The sequence below is a fragment of the Anabrus simplex genome, chromosome 7 (assembly GCF_040414725.1).
Source record: "Anabrus simplex isolate iqAnaSimp1 chromosome 7, ASM4041472v1, whole genome shotgun sequence".
Lineage (NCBI taxonomy): Eukaryota > Metazoa > Arthropoda > Insecta > Orthoptera > Tettigoniidae > Anabrus > Anabrus simplex.
Window position 1 is genome coordinate 152,592,525 of NC_090271.1, and position 21,208 is coordinate 152,613,732.

A 21,208-nucleotide genomic window follows, 5' to 3' on the forward strand; every position below is an offset into this window, starting at 1 on the left:
AAGCTTGTTTGGTTTAGTCAACCAGGAGTAGCATCAACCTTCACACCTGAACCTGTTCAGGAATGGAGAACATTGGGCCATGAAGGGCGTGAAAATGAAAGAATCCCTCGCATTCACAACCTAATACCATCGGGGTCAGAAAGAACAAGAGTTGACCAAGGGAGGTTGGATAGGATAGATGAAAGTGAGGAGCCTGGCACAAGTAGGTGGAAGCAATGCCAGCAGGTCCCGTGGTCGCCAACCCACGCTCCTAATTTAAGAGCCCCTTGGGTCCCTTATAGTTGCCTCTTGTAAGAGGCTGGGGATACCATGGGTGTTATTCTACTGCTGCCACCCACAGGAGGGTTGAAAAAGGGACTAATGTCTATTCTAATAAGAAGTTATTAGCAACACAGCTGTGATTATTTGTCTTCAGAGTGGAAACTTCCATTGTAAAACCCTTGCAACACTTGCAAGAGAGCAGGAGTTCAGTCACATGCTGCTGCCTTTACTCGCTGGTGGGGATCGTTGGCCATCTCAACTTACCACAAAATTTGGTCTAATAATCCTGTTATCCTTGGGTATCATCCTGTATAAAAATCTACCTAGCTATATAAAATCACTAATAAGGATTCTGTAAAAATACTTATATGGAAGGCATATCTAGAATCATAATAATGGTTTAAATTTACCATAATGTAAAATATTGTAAATAATAAGTTCACTGCATGTAAAAATTTCATGTTGTATTCCTGATTAATTAAGTAGCTTATGTTCTAATCTTTCAACCTGATGATGTGCATTACTTAATGTATCTCTCCATATGTAAAAATGTTAAAAGAGAGTCCCTACCTCAAGCATCAGGCTCATTGGGACCTTTATATAATAAGTAAATTTAAATTAATGAAAAATGTATCTAAGCACTCTACTAGCCAATCAGCCTTAACAGAGTATACTGGAAGGATAGTGAAATGTTGGCAACTCACCTCTCAGGACACAGGACAATAGCTTGAACATAGACAACAGCAGGTTTCGTAATTACCAAGATCTTCTAAAAGTTGAGTATTTAAGACTTTGTGATAATCGCCCTATTTTTCTTACAAAACTAACTTATATTCTATTCTTTGGATGAAATGTCCATAGCAGTCCTAACTTATTTTTGATTCCCTTAAACCAGAGAGGTCTTCTTTATCCTGCTAACAACAGCATAACATTGTATTTTTAAGTATTAAAAACTGCAGTTATAGTTTCAATTTGAACTATCTTCTCATTAGTTTGTTAACCCTTAACTACTGACGTACATTTTCAGTGACATCAACATGGACGTGAGGTCACTGAGACCGCATGAAAATTAATTTGACTACGGAAGGGACGGTTAATGAGATAAATTGCTAGCTGCTTTTATTTGAATAATTACACTTTATTGAACCCAAAACCACAAAAATATTTTCCATTTGTTAATTTGTATAACCCTCATTCATACCTTCAGATTGCAGTCGCAGCAATTTTCGTTATTCAGAATACACTGTTCCATTTAAACACACACATATCCTTTACACTATCAACAAAAATTGACCCTAACTTGGGTATTAAAGATGTTTGATAACCACTGCACTGAAAATTAACGACACATTAGACTAATCTCTTGTTGGGGTGGAAATTGCAAGCACTGAACTTGGCCCTCAATGTTACTCTCACTCAACACATTCAAAGCAGATCTTCCTTGTACACTCCAAGCATACTGGTTTTTCACATATGTAGCACTTGTAATATGTTTTTCTCTTCTTTGCTGGTGGGCACAGACAAGTTATCCGTTTTTCAAGCTTCTCCTCGGAAATGTTGATACGCTCCGCAGGGATGCTCAAAATTCTAGAGAAAGCGCCTCGAATATCTCTTGGGATCCTGGGATTTGATCTTCTTATCATGTGTGGCCTAGTGAGTTGAGCAGCAAGTTCTTTCAGTAAAATGTTGCCTGATCATTTGGGGGCTCTTGCGATCGGACTGATGCAAGATATTCGCATTCACAGCTGCAATATCGGGGGGATATGGAAGAAGACTGCCATCGGCCACCTTCTTGTTCTTCTACCTGTTCAGTAGTTGGCTGACATCTGATCCAAAGTATCTACTCCAGACTTCGTAGAATTATAAAACTGAATCATCTCTTCCTTCCCCGTGTCCGCATCAGTTGCTTTCCCATGGTGCATAGAGGATACTAACAAAACAGCTTTGTTTCTTTTCGGAACGTGTGAGAGAAGAGTTATGTCTTTCGTGAAGCCATACACAGAGGAACCGACCTTTCTCTGCTTGGAAGGCAAGAAGTTAGTTGGAATTTCCTTTTTGTTCTTTCTTACTGTCCCAACATAAGTGAGTCCCCTTTTCCTCAGCTCCTGAACAAGCTCCACTGAGGTGAACCCCTGTATTGGTTCCGATAAACGAAGAACTGCCTGAGTTGGCTTTGAAAATTTTCTGTCTTCCCTTGAAAGACCTATTCCATCAGTGTCCTTCCCTGCATAAATATATGCATTGTACAAATAACTATTTTTCGAATCGGTTAGGCACATCAATTTCACTCCATATTTCTCAGGCTTGTTCAGAATATACATTCTGAACTTACACCGACCTCTGAAACCAATTAGCATCTCATCTACTGTTGCATTTGTGCCAATGGAGTAACACCTTTGAGAGTTCTGAATCAACATATTCAGAAGCTCAGATATGGGTGCAATAGGATCTGTCTCTCTCCGCTGTGTTCTGTCTTCAGGATTGTCACAACGCAGGCTGCACAGGAGAATGGAAAACCTTGTACCTGACATCACAACACAAAATATTTCACGGCCCGTACCGTCAGCTGCGAAGACTGAAGCGATGTCCTCTTTGTTAGATTTGAAAACCGCCGAATAAATAAGAAGGCCTAGAAAAGCTTTCATTTCAACTGCGTCAACATTTTGTAATTCTGGTCGGGTAGACTTTCGGTAATTACTTCTCATTGCACTGAGTTTCACATTTGTCCATCGCACTAGTAAGTTCACTATTTCTTCACTAAATATTAGTGTCCATGCTGTAACAGGATCCACACTGTTTCCAACTCGAGCTGAAGGGCGCAAACCGGGAAGGTGAATCACGATATTGTGACGAGGTGTATGCACATTCTGTGGAGGTTCCGCAGACGACCATTTGTACCTATTTCTACCATAAAAACACTTAGAACGTGAATCATCAGGCAGTAGCGTGGAACTTTCATCTTCTTCTCCCTCTCCTTCAGTCTCAGTATCGGTATTGTGATCACTCTCTATTTCACTATCACCATCGTCCACATCACTCATGTCTTCTTCAAACCACTCGGTAATTGTTCCTTTGTAATTTACATCACATGTTCGGACACTCACCGAAGTACCTGCACGCTGACTCATTGCTACACACAGCACTATCAACTGAAGACTGCTTCAAACCATGGACGTGCGGTCACCCAGGCCGCTACGAAACTCATCAGCTTCTTATCACAGCTGCACGGTTATTTATGACAGATAAGATAAATACAGTGGAGAGGTCATCTTAAAATAGAAAGGTACTGCAAGCAAATATACTGGCAGGGCGATAAGCGAGGTGTGGCACGTGTTTACTTTTCCATTGCGGTCATGTTGACCGCACGTCCATAGTTAAGGGTTAACAGTAGGGTCAGTGTCCAGTGAAAATAGTGATAGGTATTGTTTTTTGCCCTCAGTCTCGCGTCATCAAATGAGTTTGTTCATAATCTTCATTGCACAGCATGTTGGGTCTCTGCTTTTGGTGTTTTTCTTTTCAGTTTTAATTTTTCATTATTAAAATATGTGAACTTGCATGTAAAATTCTGAACTTCTGAATATGCTGGGAATACAAAATTCTTTCATCAAAAGCTTACTTTAAGAAATTGTACTTAAGTATCCTACACAGAGATAAATGTATACAAAGATGTTCTTTTTGAAAGCATTTGTTTCTCTTATAATCTGGTATAATGCATAAAACTGTTCTTTTCTTATTGCCAACAGATTCAAATCAAACCGGACGTCTTCTCGAAGAGTGGGGGTACCCATCTATCATCGCCGTTCTCATGTTTGTCATATTGTGCCTGGCTCTATACATGTTGTGGCTATGTCATCGCAATCGGCAACTTCACAAATCGTTTCCAAACTACAATAGCTACCCTCATCAAGACTCGTTTCCACCTCCCCGTTATACCAGCAAAGATCGACAAGCTAAATGTGAACCATACCATTACAAATATGTCCCTTCGTATGATTCGCAGCAATTCGATCTGCTGAAATCCACCTCATTTGGAGCCACGACAGAGAAAACTGCATTAGCACCTGTGTAGGTTGCTCTTAAACTCTAATGTATGTATCTGACTGACTGAATACAAGTGTGATCCGTAATTATTAGTACAAGTAGGAGCATAAGACTAGGGAGAAGAACTTTTTTTTTAATGAGGGTTTAGTTCCTCAAATTAGGACCACGAAGAGACAAGAGGAATGGAACTTAAGTTAGCTATCTACAATAAGTGATATTTAATGCACTACAGGTCCTTGTGGTCAGATAAATTGGTTGTTAAGAGAAACCAAAGTCTGAAGAGAAACTGTTTTTAAAATAGCAAGAAAGAAAAGCCAAAGTATAAACTTAAATTATGATACTAACCTGAAGAACTGATGACTGAAAGTAATGTTGTACTGTACGTGGCTACTGCAGGTATGCACTGCTCTCTACTAACACAGGCTCGCAAGAACTTGAAAGACACTTCTATGGAACACTATTTCTGTGTTCAGTAACATAGTTACGGTAAGAAACTGTTGGGACAAAGCCCCCTGAAATTCTGACAACATTTTTGAATACATCAACACTCAGGCTTTAAATGATAATATTTTGAAAATAATATCAACTTAATGTAGTGTGTTGCAAATAATATTGTTCAAGGGTGATTTTCATAATTCAAGACCAGAAGAAAGATTTTAAGACCACTCTGAAAAATATTATTTCCAAAAATTATACGCCACTGCCAGTGTTCATTATCAGCAATGATAAATTGTTTTCTCTTTAGTGTAAGTTGAATTTTCATTGGAACTTGTAGAATGGTTATGCCTTCGGATCCAAAATATAACTGATATAAAATACAGTCCCAGGAAATTAGGAAAGTACACAAAAATTATATTCCTAAATATTTAATTAGGTACATGAACTGTTATTATTCTTTCATTACAAATGGTGTTAGCCATGATTAAAGATGTTTGTACGCTTGCTATTTTATACATTTTCCTAATGTAAATAAGTGAAAGAATTAGATTGACTTACAGTTCCATAGAATATTTTATAGTCTTATCTGCAGTTGGTTTAAAAAGTATCGTGGAAGCATTAAATCACAGCAGCTATACAAATTTTCATAATAATTGTTTTGGATACTATTTTCTTGGAATTTTGAGGGGATTAATTTGTGTTCTTTACTACCAAAATATTGAAAAATTATGTTTCATAACCTAATTAATTTCCCTTCATTAAAGTATATTAGAACATTAGAATGATAAACATAGGAATTTCCTTGCTGCATGAAATTTTGATATCGTACTGTGGACTTTTTGTCAACTTCAGGTCGAGCATATTGGTACAAACGTAAATTCATGTCCTTGTCCTGAGGTGGTGCAGCTATGGGCACATCCTCATTGGAGGTGAACTGCATGTACCTTATTTTAACCACCTACCAGCCCTCCTGCTTATCTGAAATTTGTGGCAGTACGAGGAATTGAACCCGGGCCTCCAAGGACAGCAGCTAATAGTGCTAATGTTACACTAGAGAGGTGGACAAGTATCTTATTAATTCAGGTGTAGACAGCACAGAAAGCAACTTCGGTGATGGGACGTAGAGTTTCAGTTTCTATCTCTTGTGCATGTATACAAAATATCATCATTGCTACCATTCATACCAAACAGCAGAAAAGAATGGGCAATATTCTAGAAATTCCCACTGAAATATTAACAAGTACAAGAAACTAAATCCCACACCTTTCTGTAAATAGTAAGCACTATGGTTTTGTTGAGACTTCATGAAGTTCCACTTAGCCCTGAAAAATCTAATGCAGTTTCTGTATGCATGATTTTTAATAGTTTATGAACTACAAATTTAAAATGATGTTTCAAACAGTCAAAAGTATAATTGCGACCCCCTTTTCCCTCCTTTTCTGCATGTACTTCATGACATGTGCCCTTTAAATTTTAGAGTATAAAACTAGTAATATTTTACCTGTACTTAAAAATTCCAGTGTAACAATTTGTGAAAAGTGAAGTGATAAAAATAGCACTTCGCTAATGTTCATTGAGCTTTTATCTCAATAATAATAATGTGATGTCGTAGCCATAAGACCTATCTGTGTCAGTGCGATGTAAAGCCACTAGCAAAAAAAGTAAAAATAATATGATGCCCTATTTTATTAGCATGCCAGTTGCACTTACCGTACATTGTAAATGCTTCCACAGGAGAAATTAATTTTTCTCTTCATTCATGTGTTCAAAACAGAAAACATTTTAAAAAAATGTGACAATAACATTTTTTAAGTTAGTTTTAATGGCTAGTAAATTTTCTTCTTCCACTTACCTTTCATAATTTAATGGTATGTTGAATCGTCTTAATTTCATTTTAGTTTTACTGTATAGAAAGACATGCAGAAAAGTGATACGAGCAGCATTCATTTGCCTGTCATGTCAGTTTCCTTTATGCCCTAACTTCAAAAATGACCTCTGAAGAAAACCAAATAACTGATACATTCCTTAAAGCCTGTGTTCAGAAATTCATGCACTCTTTGTTAGTGATCATAAGTCATGGTTCATACTTTGTTTTGAGTTTGTATTTGCAGTTCATATTCAGCATACATTATAAGCTATACATTTTTCAAAAACCAGCAGACTTTTGAGTATTAGTGAAAAGAGGAACCCTTATGAAGAGGCTCTCAAATTTTTAGTAAATACTTCTATTTTCAAAGGAGTATTAAAAGAAAAGGAAGAATCTTTCCTATATCATCTGTTGGGCTCAGGTGTTTTTAGGCCTTGCTCCTCTTCATACAATGGGTTAGTTGAAGGTCAGGGGCTAGTTTGGCTTCATGTCTTTATTTCTTTTCATTCAACTTCTCAGACCATGTTACCCTTTTAGACTAAACTTCTTCACAGTTGCCTCCTTCACATGAAGTGTGCTTCTGATGCATTCATTTCAGATGTGATCCTTTTCCAAAACTCGTGCTGGAGCATCTTAATCTCAGTGGCATTAATACAATGCTTGTGGTGTTCACAGAATGTCCAGCATTTTGAAGCGTAGATGAGTGTAGCTCCCCCCCCCCGCTAGGAAGAGCTTACACTTCAGTTTTGATAGCATCCTCTTGTCGCAGAACACCTGTGAGCTCTGTTGCCACCTCAGCCAACCTACACTGATCTGAGATTTACATCCTCATTACATTCACTGGGGTTTTCCACCAATGGGGCCAATGTACTTAAAGCGGTCGCATTTTTGTAGTGGTTGAGCCTTCAGAAAAATATCTAGCACCAGAACCAAGGGATCTTTAAAGGTGCAGAGAAGACATTTGGTCTTTGAACAGCTCACTTTAAGCCTATAGTCTTCCAACAAAGCCATAATTATAAGGTATTTCCTATTATCAATATGGCATTGTTGATTGAAATTGCTTGAAGTTTATGTTAATGAAATTTATATAAGTGAAATAGATTTCATAAGCATCTGGCTGAATCTATTCAAACTGTCATTGTTGTTGTTAGGATACCCAAGGTGTTCATGTTGCAGAGGATTAATTTTATCTGTAAAGCTATGAAGAAGAAAGAATCTTCAAAAGAAAGGGGATGATGTCTCCCACTCACCAAGACAAGAATTCATGTAAAGGTATCTAAACGTACAAAGGATCAAACAGTATTTTCACTTGTCAGGTTTTAAATGGAATTTTTATAAAATATTCTCAGCACTAACTAAATTATACATTATGGACAGTGTTTGTTTATTGGAGCTTAGTGTCTGATTACAAATATTATTTTGTCAGTTTGTAATGTATTTTCCTCCAGAGTTTAACGACATATATGTCAATTTGTAACAAAGTTAGTGCCCCAAATGAGACAGAATTTACTGATAGTTATGATCCTTTCCTCTTGTCAGCCCATAGTATACAGTTACCCTACCTAGAACGACAATGTCCAAAGTTGCTCATCTTTGAAGATCCTGTAGTGTTCTATTACGGCTAGGCCAAGGCTTTTTGGAGATTAAAGAACTGTGATAAGGCTGCGAGTTAATAAAAGAGTATGAGAGTCAGTACTTTCTAACATTTTTGCTAAATACATATTAGTTTTTGTCATCATCAGTTATCAGTTTGGATTTTTTATAGTGATTGAAATGAATAAGCACAAATTTGCTGTAAAATATTTAACTGCTAACTGTCTAGTGCCAAGAAATGGACCATAAAGTTTGGATCAGTAATAATCCTTAATTCATTATTGTATGAGTTTGAAATCTACCAGGCAACCTCAAAATCTTGGGGTCAAGAGTATTTATGAAACTCTGGGGAAGAAGAACCAAGATTTACTGGAAAAATATAGGCTATTTATTATTGGCTGTACCGAATGTCCTGGTTGGTGGATTCCTTGCCTGAATAATTTTGAGACTTGTTACCAATTCTCTATTGTTGGTTGATTCATGAAGTATTGCTAACTACCTGCAGTATCCATTTGTTTTCTTTTTCATCAGTCTGTAAGAATTATATTTTGACTCTAGATTTTGACTACATAAATAATTACATATATCTGTAAATATCTGGTTGAAATTTTTAACGTAAAGATTGAACTGGTTCATTGAAATTAGCCATGTAATATTTATAATTTTATTGCTGTCAGGTATTAAAGCAGAATTATTTTGTGTTTTAATTTTGAACTGTATGTTTAAAATATTGCTCGAGAAACGATTGCAAACCCTGCACATAGGCCAAAGAAAAATACAAAAAAAAACTTTGTGGTATTCTGCAGCCAGGGGTGTGTGTGTCTGTTCTTCCATAACTTCCCTCATCTAAAGAACAAAGAAGAAAAATTGTGTGTGTTAGTGTTTGAAGAGCATAGCTAATGCAGTAGACATTCTGATCTGATCTCCAGATGAGAACATTATACCTGAGAAAATAACACGTTTTCCTATGTGATGTAGATGTACAAGTGTACTGCGGAAGACGATAGGATTGTAGATTTTGGATATGTATAGAGACTAGAAGAAAATTCAGTGTTTAAAAAGAAATTATATATATTACCTTTTATAATAACTTGATAATTTAATTTATATATGTGTGTATGGAAATATGTGATGGAGTTTGTGTCAAAGTTGGTGAAGTCTGTTAATATGTGAAGAAAGAAGGTGAGATGACTAGTGAACCAAGGCGTTAGTTTACCCTGCGTTTTAAGTTGTGAATGATGTCTACTTGAGGATGCTGCCACATATCAGAGTAGATCCCTTACTGACCTATAATCATTATAAGCTACTGTAATATATATGCATACATTTTATACAAGGTACCAGTAATGTAAATTCACAGTCAACTACTTGAGATTTATTTTACAATCTAACATCACACATACAGATTTAATGAATTTATAAAAATATGAGCTGAACATGTTACAATCTGCTAATGATTGTCATACATGCTAGGACATGAAATTCTGTCCTGTTGGCACTCTCTTGATATCTTGTTAATTTTATTTGCACGAGTTGTTGTGGCACCCAGTCAACCTATTATGAGATCCATCACTACAATTACATTATGTATGAATTCTTTTGTCACTTGCCAAATGTTTTGGAAACACAGTTCTTTCAAACATCTCCTGTTCTCCATTGTGCTCCACATCTTTTCTGGTTCCTTCATATTTTAATGCACTCTCTTCTGCAATAATATCCCTAGCATCTTTTTGCTTCTATCCTGTATCTGGCTGCTACTTTGAGTATCTTCTCTTTTATTATTTTCAAATGGTTATCCCACAATGGACTTCTAAATCTTGTCTTAAAATAGTTTATTCACAGCCACTTCTCGTACCCTCCCATTCAATAATTTTTTCCATTCTTGTTACTCTCATTCTAAAAACTTTCATTTCATGTAAAGTACCAGTATTTGGAATATTCTTAATGACCAGGATTTTAGCTTATATCATAAAAATTCTTTGTTTTATAGGGAACATTTCATAAAGTAATATAGGGTATCTTTCTTTTTTCTAGACTGTCTACTTATTAGACGCCTGCTAAGAATTAATATTAATTTAAACATATTGTAAGTGGCATTTGATGTTCTAGTATAAGAAGAGGATGGGTAATAGGAAACTTGGTCTTCCATGTTTTAAAAGGTACAGTTTCACAGTTTTATAGGAAAGCAAGTCATTTATATTAATTGAAGAGAGATATATTTAAAATGTATAAAGCATGAACCATGTTAGAGTTTCCCACTTTTCAACACACTATTGTTCCAAGCATTTTCAGTGGATGGATCAATAATAATATAAAATTCCAAACATCTGCTTTAAATGTCTCCTTTGAAAGTAGTTGCTGTGCTGACATATATAAATGTTGATTATTCATTTAAGATATCGCTAATTATTATATGATTAAAATATATTTACTTTTTTTTCTATTTTGTCAGTAAGGGACTTAACTTTTATTGTGTGGACACTTTCTACTGACTGCCTTTTTCCATCTGGTTTCACAGTGACATTCACAATTGTATTCATTCTTTCAGTGAAATATTCTATTCACAACATATCTGAATGCTGAAGATTTATGTTAAGCTTGAGTTTCATTATTCTGGATTTAATATTAAAAACTTGTCTTACATTCATAGTAAATATGCAATATAAAAATATTCTAATTTAGATAAATTAACTTAAAAATAAAGAAAATTAATTACTCGATGAAATCTTTAACTGTGTTGCAACTATGTTACCGGTTTAGTGGGAAATACAAAATATGGGTAGTTTTCAAAAACGAACTGCATAATGCACCCAGTTAGAATTTATGCCAATTAGTGAAATTCATTAAACTGTTTGATGCAGTGCTTTTTTTTTTTTTTTTTTTTTTTTTTTTTTTTTTTTTTTTTTTTTTTTTTTTTTTTTCATCCTTCTGTTTATGTACACCATATTGATGTACAGGTTTGTTTGGGAAGCAACTGGAAAGGAACTTTTTCAAAAATTTCTGTTTGTAATGACTGGGGATAAAACACACTGATTTTGAAATCCTATCCTATCTAAAAAATTTCCAAAGAATTATGGAAGTCTCACTCTTGTAGGAGAAATTTTCTGTTTTATTTTCATAAACATTCAGTGTATACATAGCATTTCATAACTTACAGCTCATTAATTTCATAGAGTCAAAAAATCTTTCTTCGGCTTACCTCAGGTAATTTTGGGGTCACTGGAGCTACCCAGGCTAATTTTGGTTTTGGCAGGGAGTTTAGAACTGGATATCCTTCCTGATGCTACATGATTTTTCAGGTAAATATTCCAACTCAGAATCAATCGGGATATAAACCTCAGCTGTCCGTTTGGAAGAAAGTGAAGCTAATATTTAAGAAAAGTTTCCAAAATTCAAGCAGACCTTTTACTTCCCTTCATTAATAAATATTTTATGATAATGTATTAATACTCTTAATTATAGCCTACTACCATGCCCACTCAGTTTTCGTTGTACTAAAAGGAATAAACATCACGTTACATTCAGCAAGAAACACTATAAAGCATCACAGATAGGGCCTTCCAAGCCTTTAGTATTTAAAAGTTGCTTCTGTTTGAAATTTACATAATTCATCCAGAAATAGTACACTTTAGTATTATTATTATTATTATTATTATTACTGTATCTATGTTTTCTAATAAACTTCAATTCCATTAAAATATGACTTTCTTTAAACATTTGTTTATCAAAACTATTTGCAGTTTTTCAGTAGCCAGTTTTAAATAATGAATGTAATACAGTACTTTGCTCTTCCATTTCCATCTGAAAGAATGCAGCTGTTGTTTAAGTCGCTGTGTACAAATAGTCAGTCTCTTCGGTTGTATATAATATGTTTAAGCAGGGTGAATCATGACTATGTAACATGCTCTTGTTTGTGAATTTCTGTGTATTATCAGTTCCTTTGTCTCTTACTACCTTAATGTTTACTGTACAGTATAAGTAACTGTTAATAAGAAAGAAAGATTTTCTTAAATTTTTAAATACAAACCAATGCTTGATCATTAACAAGTATTAAGTTGACTGTAAACACCATGATTCATAATTTTGCTAAGGAAAGAAATTTTAAATATGAATCACCGGCATTTAATTTTCTTACAAAGCCATGCTTTGTGGAATCTCATAAATTTGACACAATTGGTACATTAATGATCTTAATATGTGTTCTGATTAAGGCATTTTTCTCTATGCTTCCGTATGACCACATCCTGAAAAATATAAAAAAGAAAACATGTATTCACTAAAATGCAAAAAAATTCATTCAACATATCATCAAATTAAAGATCAGAACAGATTTAAATGCTGAGAGAATATTAAAATATATTATTATACAGCCTCCTCCTATCAACCTTCCCTCTTAAAATGTAAACTATGGTTTTAAAATTATATTGTTAGGGTGTCACTGTACAGACAGATTTTCCATTAATCATAGATGGTTCATTATATATATATATATACATATATGTAAGTATATTTATTTTTTCATCGTAGGTAGATTTTCGTTTCCTATTTATATTTGCTTGTCAGTTTTTGTACATAAACATAGGCCTATACATTGAACTGGGGTGCATTGCATTATGTGATGGGCACAGACAAATAAAGAAACAAATATATTTGTTTGGAAAGCCAAAGTCTGCATCACTTGTTTTATTTTTTAAAATCCCTAATGTTGGTGATAATAGTGTACATATAAGGACAATATACAATTATTAGTTAAAGTACTACTTGATTACTATTATGACATGTAAATGCTCCGTTACCCATCAGATGTATCATATCAGTAGTGAAACCTCATTTATAGGCTACTATAGAAGTATGATCTCTCTAAATATTATAAAGAAAACAGTGATGACAAGACTTTGGAATTTCCATATTTATTTTTTTAATACAAGTTAGAGAAAATTTTGTAAATTCCTTTTTTTTTTTCTCCATCGATATTATATGGCAGAGGTTTTCTACAATGTAATTGTGTACATGTAGTTTAATTTGTGCTTCCCCAGAAACTGAAATAGACATATTTATATTATATGGACATTAGCTACTTAATGAATTGTTAAATCCATCTAAACTTAATATTATACAAAAAGTGTATTTCCTAAAAAGGTTATCCTGACCAACCCCTTGCCTTCCCAAACTTATCAGAGAACTTTACTTCCATCTGAAATTATAATTGGATGTTGACAAAATGAAGGGAAAATGTGATAAATAAAGAAGGTGCAGTGTCTATCTGTATATAGAATATGTATTGTATTTATGTAATTACAAGCTAAAAAATAAACCTCCAATTTATGATATCCTTTTTTGGGGAACTATAATCTGAAACTTGCGTTTAGGGACAGTAACTTGCATATTTTAAAAATTCTTTCATTCAGTGTTTCTGATCTTTTTGTTCACGGCACATAATCCTTCATAGTGAGTTCCCATGTCACATTTGTCCTCGGACACTCCCGGCACTAAAAGCCATACACCATTTCATTTCATGTCACATTAACATCATTCAAATTAGCAACAGTGTGGGATACTCAGTCTTGCATGTGCACAGTTTGCCTTCACCAATCTGTTGTTTTACAGGATCGGAAAGGTAATGCCATTTCGACCCTGTTCTGGCATGTATTGATGTTGTTAATTACACTAGTGTTATATGCATTATTGCGCTGATGTTGCTTTTTAAATCTTCTATTGGACATAACAGAACTAACAGATAGTCTTCACGTTCTATCTCCGCTCTTCCTTCCTAGATGGTATTATACCATTGAGGAGCTGTCTCTCTTCTAATGTTTTTTGGATGCATATCGGTCAGCTAGGAGTTTTCTTGAATATCTTTTAATTCTTCTGTTCTAGAATTTTGTATTATTATTATTATTATTATTATTATTATTATTATTATTATTATTATTATTATTATTATTGGGCAAACAAAATGGATAAGTTTCTGCTTAGAAGGAGAAAAGTTGAAGATGCATCTCTGATGATACAGGTAATAATAATAATAATAATAATAATAATAATATGGTCTCAACTGTCATGTGCAAGCATTTTAATTTGATGCCATCTGCTCATCAATTTCAATGTTCTGTTTTACTTTAGGTCTATTAGATGGCAAAGTACTCCGATCTCTCTTTGAGCGTCTATAGCAGAGCTTTTTATTATTAAATGTTAAACCTTTAATTTATTGGAACCACCTATTAAACACTTGTAAAGTCTTTAGGACTACAACACTGCCATTATATTAAGTTTAAGTTGGTACATGTTTCATCTGTCATTGCATGCATCATCAGCCATGAATTCTAACTCCAAGTCAGAGCTCTGAGTGGATGCTATACTAGGATAATTCATAAATCAATATTTTTCACGTAACAATTTGCACTGAAGTACAAGAACATTAGGTCATACTGGAGTGAACAAGCCGTTCATGCCTTAAAGTTCTAATGTGACATCCAACTCAAGTTCACAACCAATGGAAATAATACTAACTGTCACTCTCATAATGCTGGTAATGAGAACGGCATGATACAAGTGGGATTTAAAACATCATGATTGTATTAACATATGGTACAATTTGGAAATGAATTGGCCGATCTTGTCTTAAAGTTCTATGGGACATCCTAATCATGTCCACATCAAATGGAGATAATACAAAATATCAACACTCATAATGCCGCTACTGGGATGGCAATTGTAGTCTACTGGATCATAACATTTAACCATTTCTTTTTACATTTGTAGGAAATCAAACACATTCTGCTTATATGGTTTTTGGGATGGCTTAAATATTCTACAGATCAACATCACTTCCTTGAAGAATGAGAATCACTATTAAAATGGAGTGCCGATTGGTTGGCAAGAATGCTGGTAGAGAGCTTGATCATGTTTTATTATCCTCTTCAGCGGCACACCCGGGTATCGCACGCCTGCCCATAACATCACCGCCCGAGAAATTCTCATTTAGCTGCAGTGTTCATTTCATGATCGCCCAATAATTTCTTGGGTACTGTAATCTCTTTGGAAAATGTTTTCCAGCATTCTCAACAGATGGCGGAAGGATTTCCAACTGTATTCATGAAGCTTCTGGCCTAAAATATGCCTTATCTTCTCTACTTATCATATACAATCTCTGGCCAGCTGACGAGGTAAACAGAAATGGCGAGTGCGAAACGGTAGAGAAGTTTGTCTGAAGACAAAATAAGGAACTACATCAAAGATGAATCTCTAATTAACATTAGTATTTCTGATAGTAGTGATACTAATTCTATTGATTCTTCAGATGATGACCTTCTTAGTAATTCTAGGGAAAGTGAAGAAGATATTACGTCAGAAGCTAAGGTGATGGTAGATGTTGAATATACATTCGTGTGGAAAAAGTGTAAACCTGGAGATAGTGTGCAACCTAATATAATTCCATTTACGAGAAATCCTGGTGTGAGGGTTGGATTATTACCAGAGGTGAGTGCGATCGACTGTTTTGAACTGGTTATAATGTATAACGGATGAAGTTGTAAATTTGACAGTGAACGAAAAAATTCATTGGCCCTATGCTAAACGTGCATTGAAAACTTGTAAATAAATCTCCGCATGCAAGGGCACAGTTTTGAAGAAAACTCTTTAGATAATTTGGAAATGTATTGCGTTAATATTGTTGATGGGAATAATACAAAAGCCTGAAATAAAAATTTTTTTGCTCACAGGACAGTATTCTCAAAACACCAATATTTTATGAAACCATATCACAGGCCTACTGTAAAAAAGTGTAAATAGATTGTAAAGTAAATTTTTTTATTAACCTTGAATAATATATGAATGTGTTCCCTTAATAATTGTTACTCATTCCTTGCTTCCTAAAAATAAATAATTTCCTCCAAAAACCTCATTTTTTCTGGCACAGGAGGTCTGTCAAAACCCGCCACTGAAGGGGTTAAATAACGGATTATTTCATCTCCGTATAAACATGCTGTATGTTATTTGTGTTGTGAAGCTTTCTGAAGTTATTCCATGTAGCCTGAAGAGGAGTTCAACTGGATTCTGGATGTAAGTGTGCGGCTAGTGAGTGTGTTGAAATTATTTAGACGTTAGGAGGAAGTCCGGTTGTGTTGCTTGTGTGAGGCGGTCTGAACAGTCGCTTTATGGCATTGTTATAGTCCTAAAGACTTTACTAGTATTGAATGGGTGGTTCCAATAAATTAATTGTTTAACATTTAATAATTGAATTTCAATACGGTCAAAATGAAAATAATCACTTGTAATACTGCATACTGGCCGCACTTAAGCGATAGTAGCTATCGGGCTTGGTGTTGATGCTGTTGTTGTTCAGGAAGATAATGAAGATGGTTGTCAAAACGAGAAGAAAAATGTGAAGGAGAATGATCACTTGAAGAATGAGGGGAAAAGGAATTACAGAAGTGAGAGGGTTTGAAAACCTATGCCTTGAATGCCATACTGTCAAGAAACGAAGAAAATAAAATTTGATGGCCAACAATGTCCTAAGCACTTAAAATTGCCAACAATAACCTTCCACTGGCATTTTATTGTTGTTAGTTGAGGTACTCTCTCTTTCCTGCTGCAACTCATCTCTGCTAGATGGCACTACTGCTGCACTTACAGAAACCTAACTCTTTAACAACAGGTACACAACAGCTAGTAAATATAAAAATAACAGATCCCAAATTGGACAAATTGGGGCAAAGATCCATTTATAGGACGAGGAATAAGGGATTGGAATACATTATCAAGGGAAATACACTGGAACTTCGGATTGTGAGTAACTTGGTCTATGAGTGTTTTGCAAGACGAAATAAATTGTAACTTGATAAGCGAGTGAGGTTTCGCAATACGAGCGTCATGTGTACGTACGTTTCCACCTCCCCTGCGCCTTTGTTTTCCCCTCCCCCTGCCACTCTCTTTCCTGGGAAAGTGTGTGTAATCATTTCCCGCACTGGACTTCATAGTCAACACCGTACGAGTGTACATGTTTTGTTTCTGTCATTAGTGATATAACTGTTCCGCAACGATGGGCCCTGTGAACGAAAAGAAGGCTAAAAAGGAATTCAGTCGGACAAAGGAGATGATTACAATGGAATTTAAGAAGGAAATGATTGAAAAACACGAACGAGGTATGCGAGTGGCTGATATCGCGAGATTTTATAACAAGTCTACGTCTACAACAGGAGGAGATTATGGAGATCTCGTCCGAGGATGAGGAGGAGGAAAAGTCAATGGAATCTCTCACTTCAACTGAGATTCCCTCACACCAACAATGATTCTATTGTAAGGTAAAGTGCAGTTTAATTGTTTTACGTTATATTTTGTTTTAGAAATGTTAAGCGAATAAATGTTTTTGTGGGCTTGTGTTGTGGACTAATCATCCGAGTTTCAATAGTTTCTTATGGGAAAATTTGCTTTGATATACGAGCGATTTGGATTACGAGCATGTTGCCGGAACAAATTATGCTTGCAATCCAAGGTCCCACTGTATTCAACAAATTTCCAAGTTCTTTGAAAGCGTTTATGAAAAAAAAAAGCTTGGTAAACAACTGATGGAGAATCTACCATCTGGCGAATACTGGCCCTAAATGGAGATCACTGATGACTGATTAACTGGATAAAATGTCTGTTAATGTGGAAGCCATTTCGTATCTACAACTAACTGCTCAGTGAAGAAGACATATGGCAGATGGAGTGCAAAAGGGTGAGTTCAGGAAACATTTTTGCATTTATTAAGGCATAACACAGAATTTTTACATAAAATGGGTTTACACTTGTTCACAATACTCATGGTGGTGATAACTGTTTTAAGAGGAAGAGCAGAGAGGAGAAATGAAGTTTTGGCAAAAGACAGGGAAGAGCCATAAATGACGTGAAAATGAAAGACTCCCTAGGCCTTACAAACCTAATACTGTTAGGGTTGAAATAGAACATGAGTTGACCATGGGAGGTCAGATAGAGAAAATTAAAGTTAGGAGATGACACAATTAAGTGGAAACAATGCCAGACTTAGGAGGCCCCACGTTTGCAGCCCACGCTCCCAAGCTGCGAGCCCCTGGGGTATTTTTAGTCACCTCTTATGACAGGCAGGGGATGTGGATGTATTCTACTGGCCTCGCCCACAATTCTCCAACTCTTAATCAGTAACACATATACAATGTAAATAATATTGAATATACCGGTATACGCATGATAAGTGATTGTGATCGAATATGGTGGTGTTCTTGTAAGAACAAATGTGTCATTCCCAATAAAATATTTTCTTTTCCAGGTATTTTATAATATATTCTGTTATCAGGTAATAAAAATGTTTTCACTTCCAGGTATCATTGGGTGTTTTCCTTATCGTACATTTGTACAGACCAAGAAACTTAGTTAGAGTGGAACCAATTTCTTTTCAGTTTTAACTAAATTAAGCTATAACTATGAGGTTCTTCTTCCTCTTATTATTATTATTATTATTATTATTAATAATTCAGGATAAATAAAATTAGGAAATACCTGAAAAAGAAAACATTTACTGGCAGATTATATCTGAAAATCGGGTGGTGGTGGTGGTGGTGGCGGCGATTGTTTTAAGAGGAAGTACAACTAGGCAACCATCCTCATTACACTAATCAGAGAGAAAAATGGAAGGGATCCAACACTTCGAAAAATTATTATATCAGCCAAACGAAGATAAGGGCCACAAAGAGCATGAAATGAAAGACACTGTAGGATTCGCAACCTAATACCGTCGGGGTCGAAGAGAACAACAGTTAATCAATAGAGGTCGGATAGGAGATGTGAACATAAGAAGCCTGGCACAAGTAAGTGGAAGCAATGCCAGGACACAGCTAAGGGCCCTGTGGTTGCCAATCAAGGCTCCCAAGTTGAGAGCCGCTGGGGCCTTTTTAAGTCGCCTCTTGCGACAGGCATGGGATACTGTGGCTGTTATTCTACCACTCCCACCCACAGGGGGTTAAAAGATATCATTTATTTAAAAGCAGACGGTGTGTTCTTCTTCTTCTTATTATTATTATTATTAAGCACTGCACTCCTAGCTATACTGAGAGTCAACTCAAGACCTAAGCGGTCCCTTTGATGTTAGCCAGACTTCTGGTCAGTGAAGAGGCTTACGCAGCAGTAAATAGTTCCTATGTTTGTTTCTTGTTGCTGCAGTCAGGAGCTTCCGTCAGTTTGGTTAGACATTCTGGTGAACTGACTTGAACAATTAAAAATGTTTGCTGTAAAAATATGGAAAATATTTCGGAAGTTCAATCAATCAATCAATCAATCAATCAATCAATCAATCAATCAATCAATCAATCAATCAATCAATCAATCAATCAACTGATCTGCATTTAGGGCAGTCGCCCAGGTCGCAGATTACCTATCGTTTTCCTAGCATTTTCTTAAGTGATTTCAGAGAGATTGGAAATTTATTGAACATCTCCCTTGGTAAGATATTCCAATCCCTAACTCTTCTTTCTATAAATGAATGTGCCCCAATTTGTCCTCTTGAATTCCAACTTTATCTTCTTTATTACTTTTTTTTACTTCTTTCTTACTTTTAAAGACGCCACTCAAACTTATTTATCTACTAATGTCATTCCATGCCACTTCTCTGCTGACAGATCGGAACTTACTTGAGCCGCTCGTTTTCTTTCTCTCAATTCTTTCCAGCCCAAACTTTGCAACATTTTTGTTACGCTACTCTTTTGTCAGAAATCACCCAGAACAAATCAAGCTGCTTTTCTTTGGATTTTTTCCAGTTCTTGAATCAAGTAATCCTATCATACGTTATGATCTTCATTTCCGTGTTGACGTATAACCAATAAGGTAGAGTTTGAGGGATGTTCCACCATTCAACACATTGTAAAATATAGTAAATTTATTGGGCAAAGACCGGTTTTGACTCCCTTGGAGTCATCATCAGTTCTTGTTGAATACCAAATCAAGGGGAATCTGATAACAATCATCACTAGGTTACCTACATACAGTTCAATTGGTTGACATAAGAACATAATAAAAATTTATATACATAATGGCGATTGCTTGAAAACACATCAATGGGTTGCAAAATATTACCTTGAAATGTAACGTACACATGTTAAGCAATACTTGGAACTTGGCTTAAACTGTCGTGTGTTCGTGGAACACGGAACACTGGAAACATATGCACTGGTTGAAAATATACACAATTATGGCATGAAACACTTATAATGATATGAAACACAAGGTGCCTTAAAAATGTTCTTGGACTTGATAGTCTTGTTTCTATCTGATTAAACTGAATGAAATATACACTGACTTAGCAAATGTAATGGGATAGTCACCTAATAGTGTGTGGGGCCTCCTCTGGCCCTGCGAACTGCAGTAAGATGCCGTGGAAGTGAGTCGACAAGTCCCTGGTAGTCCTCTGGACACAGCTGACACTAAATCGTTTAGAGAGGCCGCCAATGCTGTTCTGTTTGTGGGTGCAGTATCCATGGCACGGAGCCTGCGTTCCAGGACATCCCAGATATGCTCGATAAAGTTCACATCGGGGCTCCTGGGTGGCCATGGCAGTCGTTGGACCTCCGCTGCATGTTCCTGGAACCATTCCCGGGTGACGTGGGAGCGATGTGGCGGTGCGTTATCATCTTGAAACACTGCAGAACTGTCTGGGCGCTGGAAGGCCAAAAATGGGTGGAGACGTCTCCGAGCAGCTCAACATACTGCGTACCATTCAAAGTCTCTTCCAGAACAACTAGGGGGGCCCATTCTATACCAGGAAAATGCACCCCAGACCATAACAGAGATACCAGCGCTATGGACCACACCTTCGAGGCAGGCGGGATCCATTGCTTCATTTGGTCTGCGCCATACACGGTGCCTCCCATCGACATGGTGCAGTTGAAATGGTGATTCGTCCGACCATATCACGTTACACCATTGTTCCAGTGTCCATCCCTGGTGACTGGCAACAAATGCGCATCGTTGTGCCCGATGACGTTGGGTTAACAGTGGCAT

At 36.0% G+C, this 21,208-nt stretch overlaps 1 protein-coding gene across 1 annotated transcript in view; it reads left to right on the forward strand.

The window, feature by feature from the left end:
• The window catches only part of LOC136877746 (cysteine-rich motor neuron 1 protein), a 104,757-nt gene extending 91,227 nt beyond the window's left edge, over nucleotides 1-13,530 (forward strand). Inside the window, exon 13 of the mRNA XM_068228731.1 lies at nucleotides 4,005-13,530. Within this exon, the coding sequence (XP_068084832.1) occupies nucleotides 4,005-4,330 (326 nt within the window). The 3' untranslated portion in view covers nucleotides 4,331-13,530. The remainder of the gene's footprint in view (nucleotides 1-4,004) is intronic.
• The last annotated feature ends 7,678 nt before the right edge of the window (nucleotides 13,531-21,208 follow it).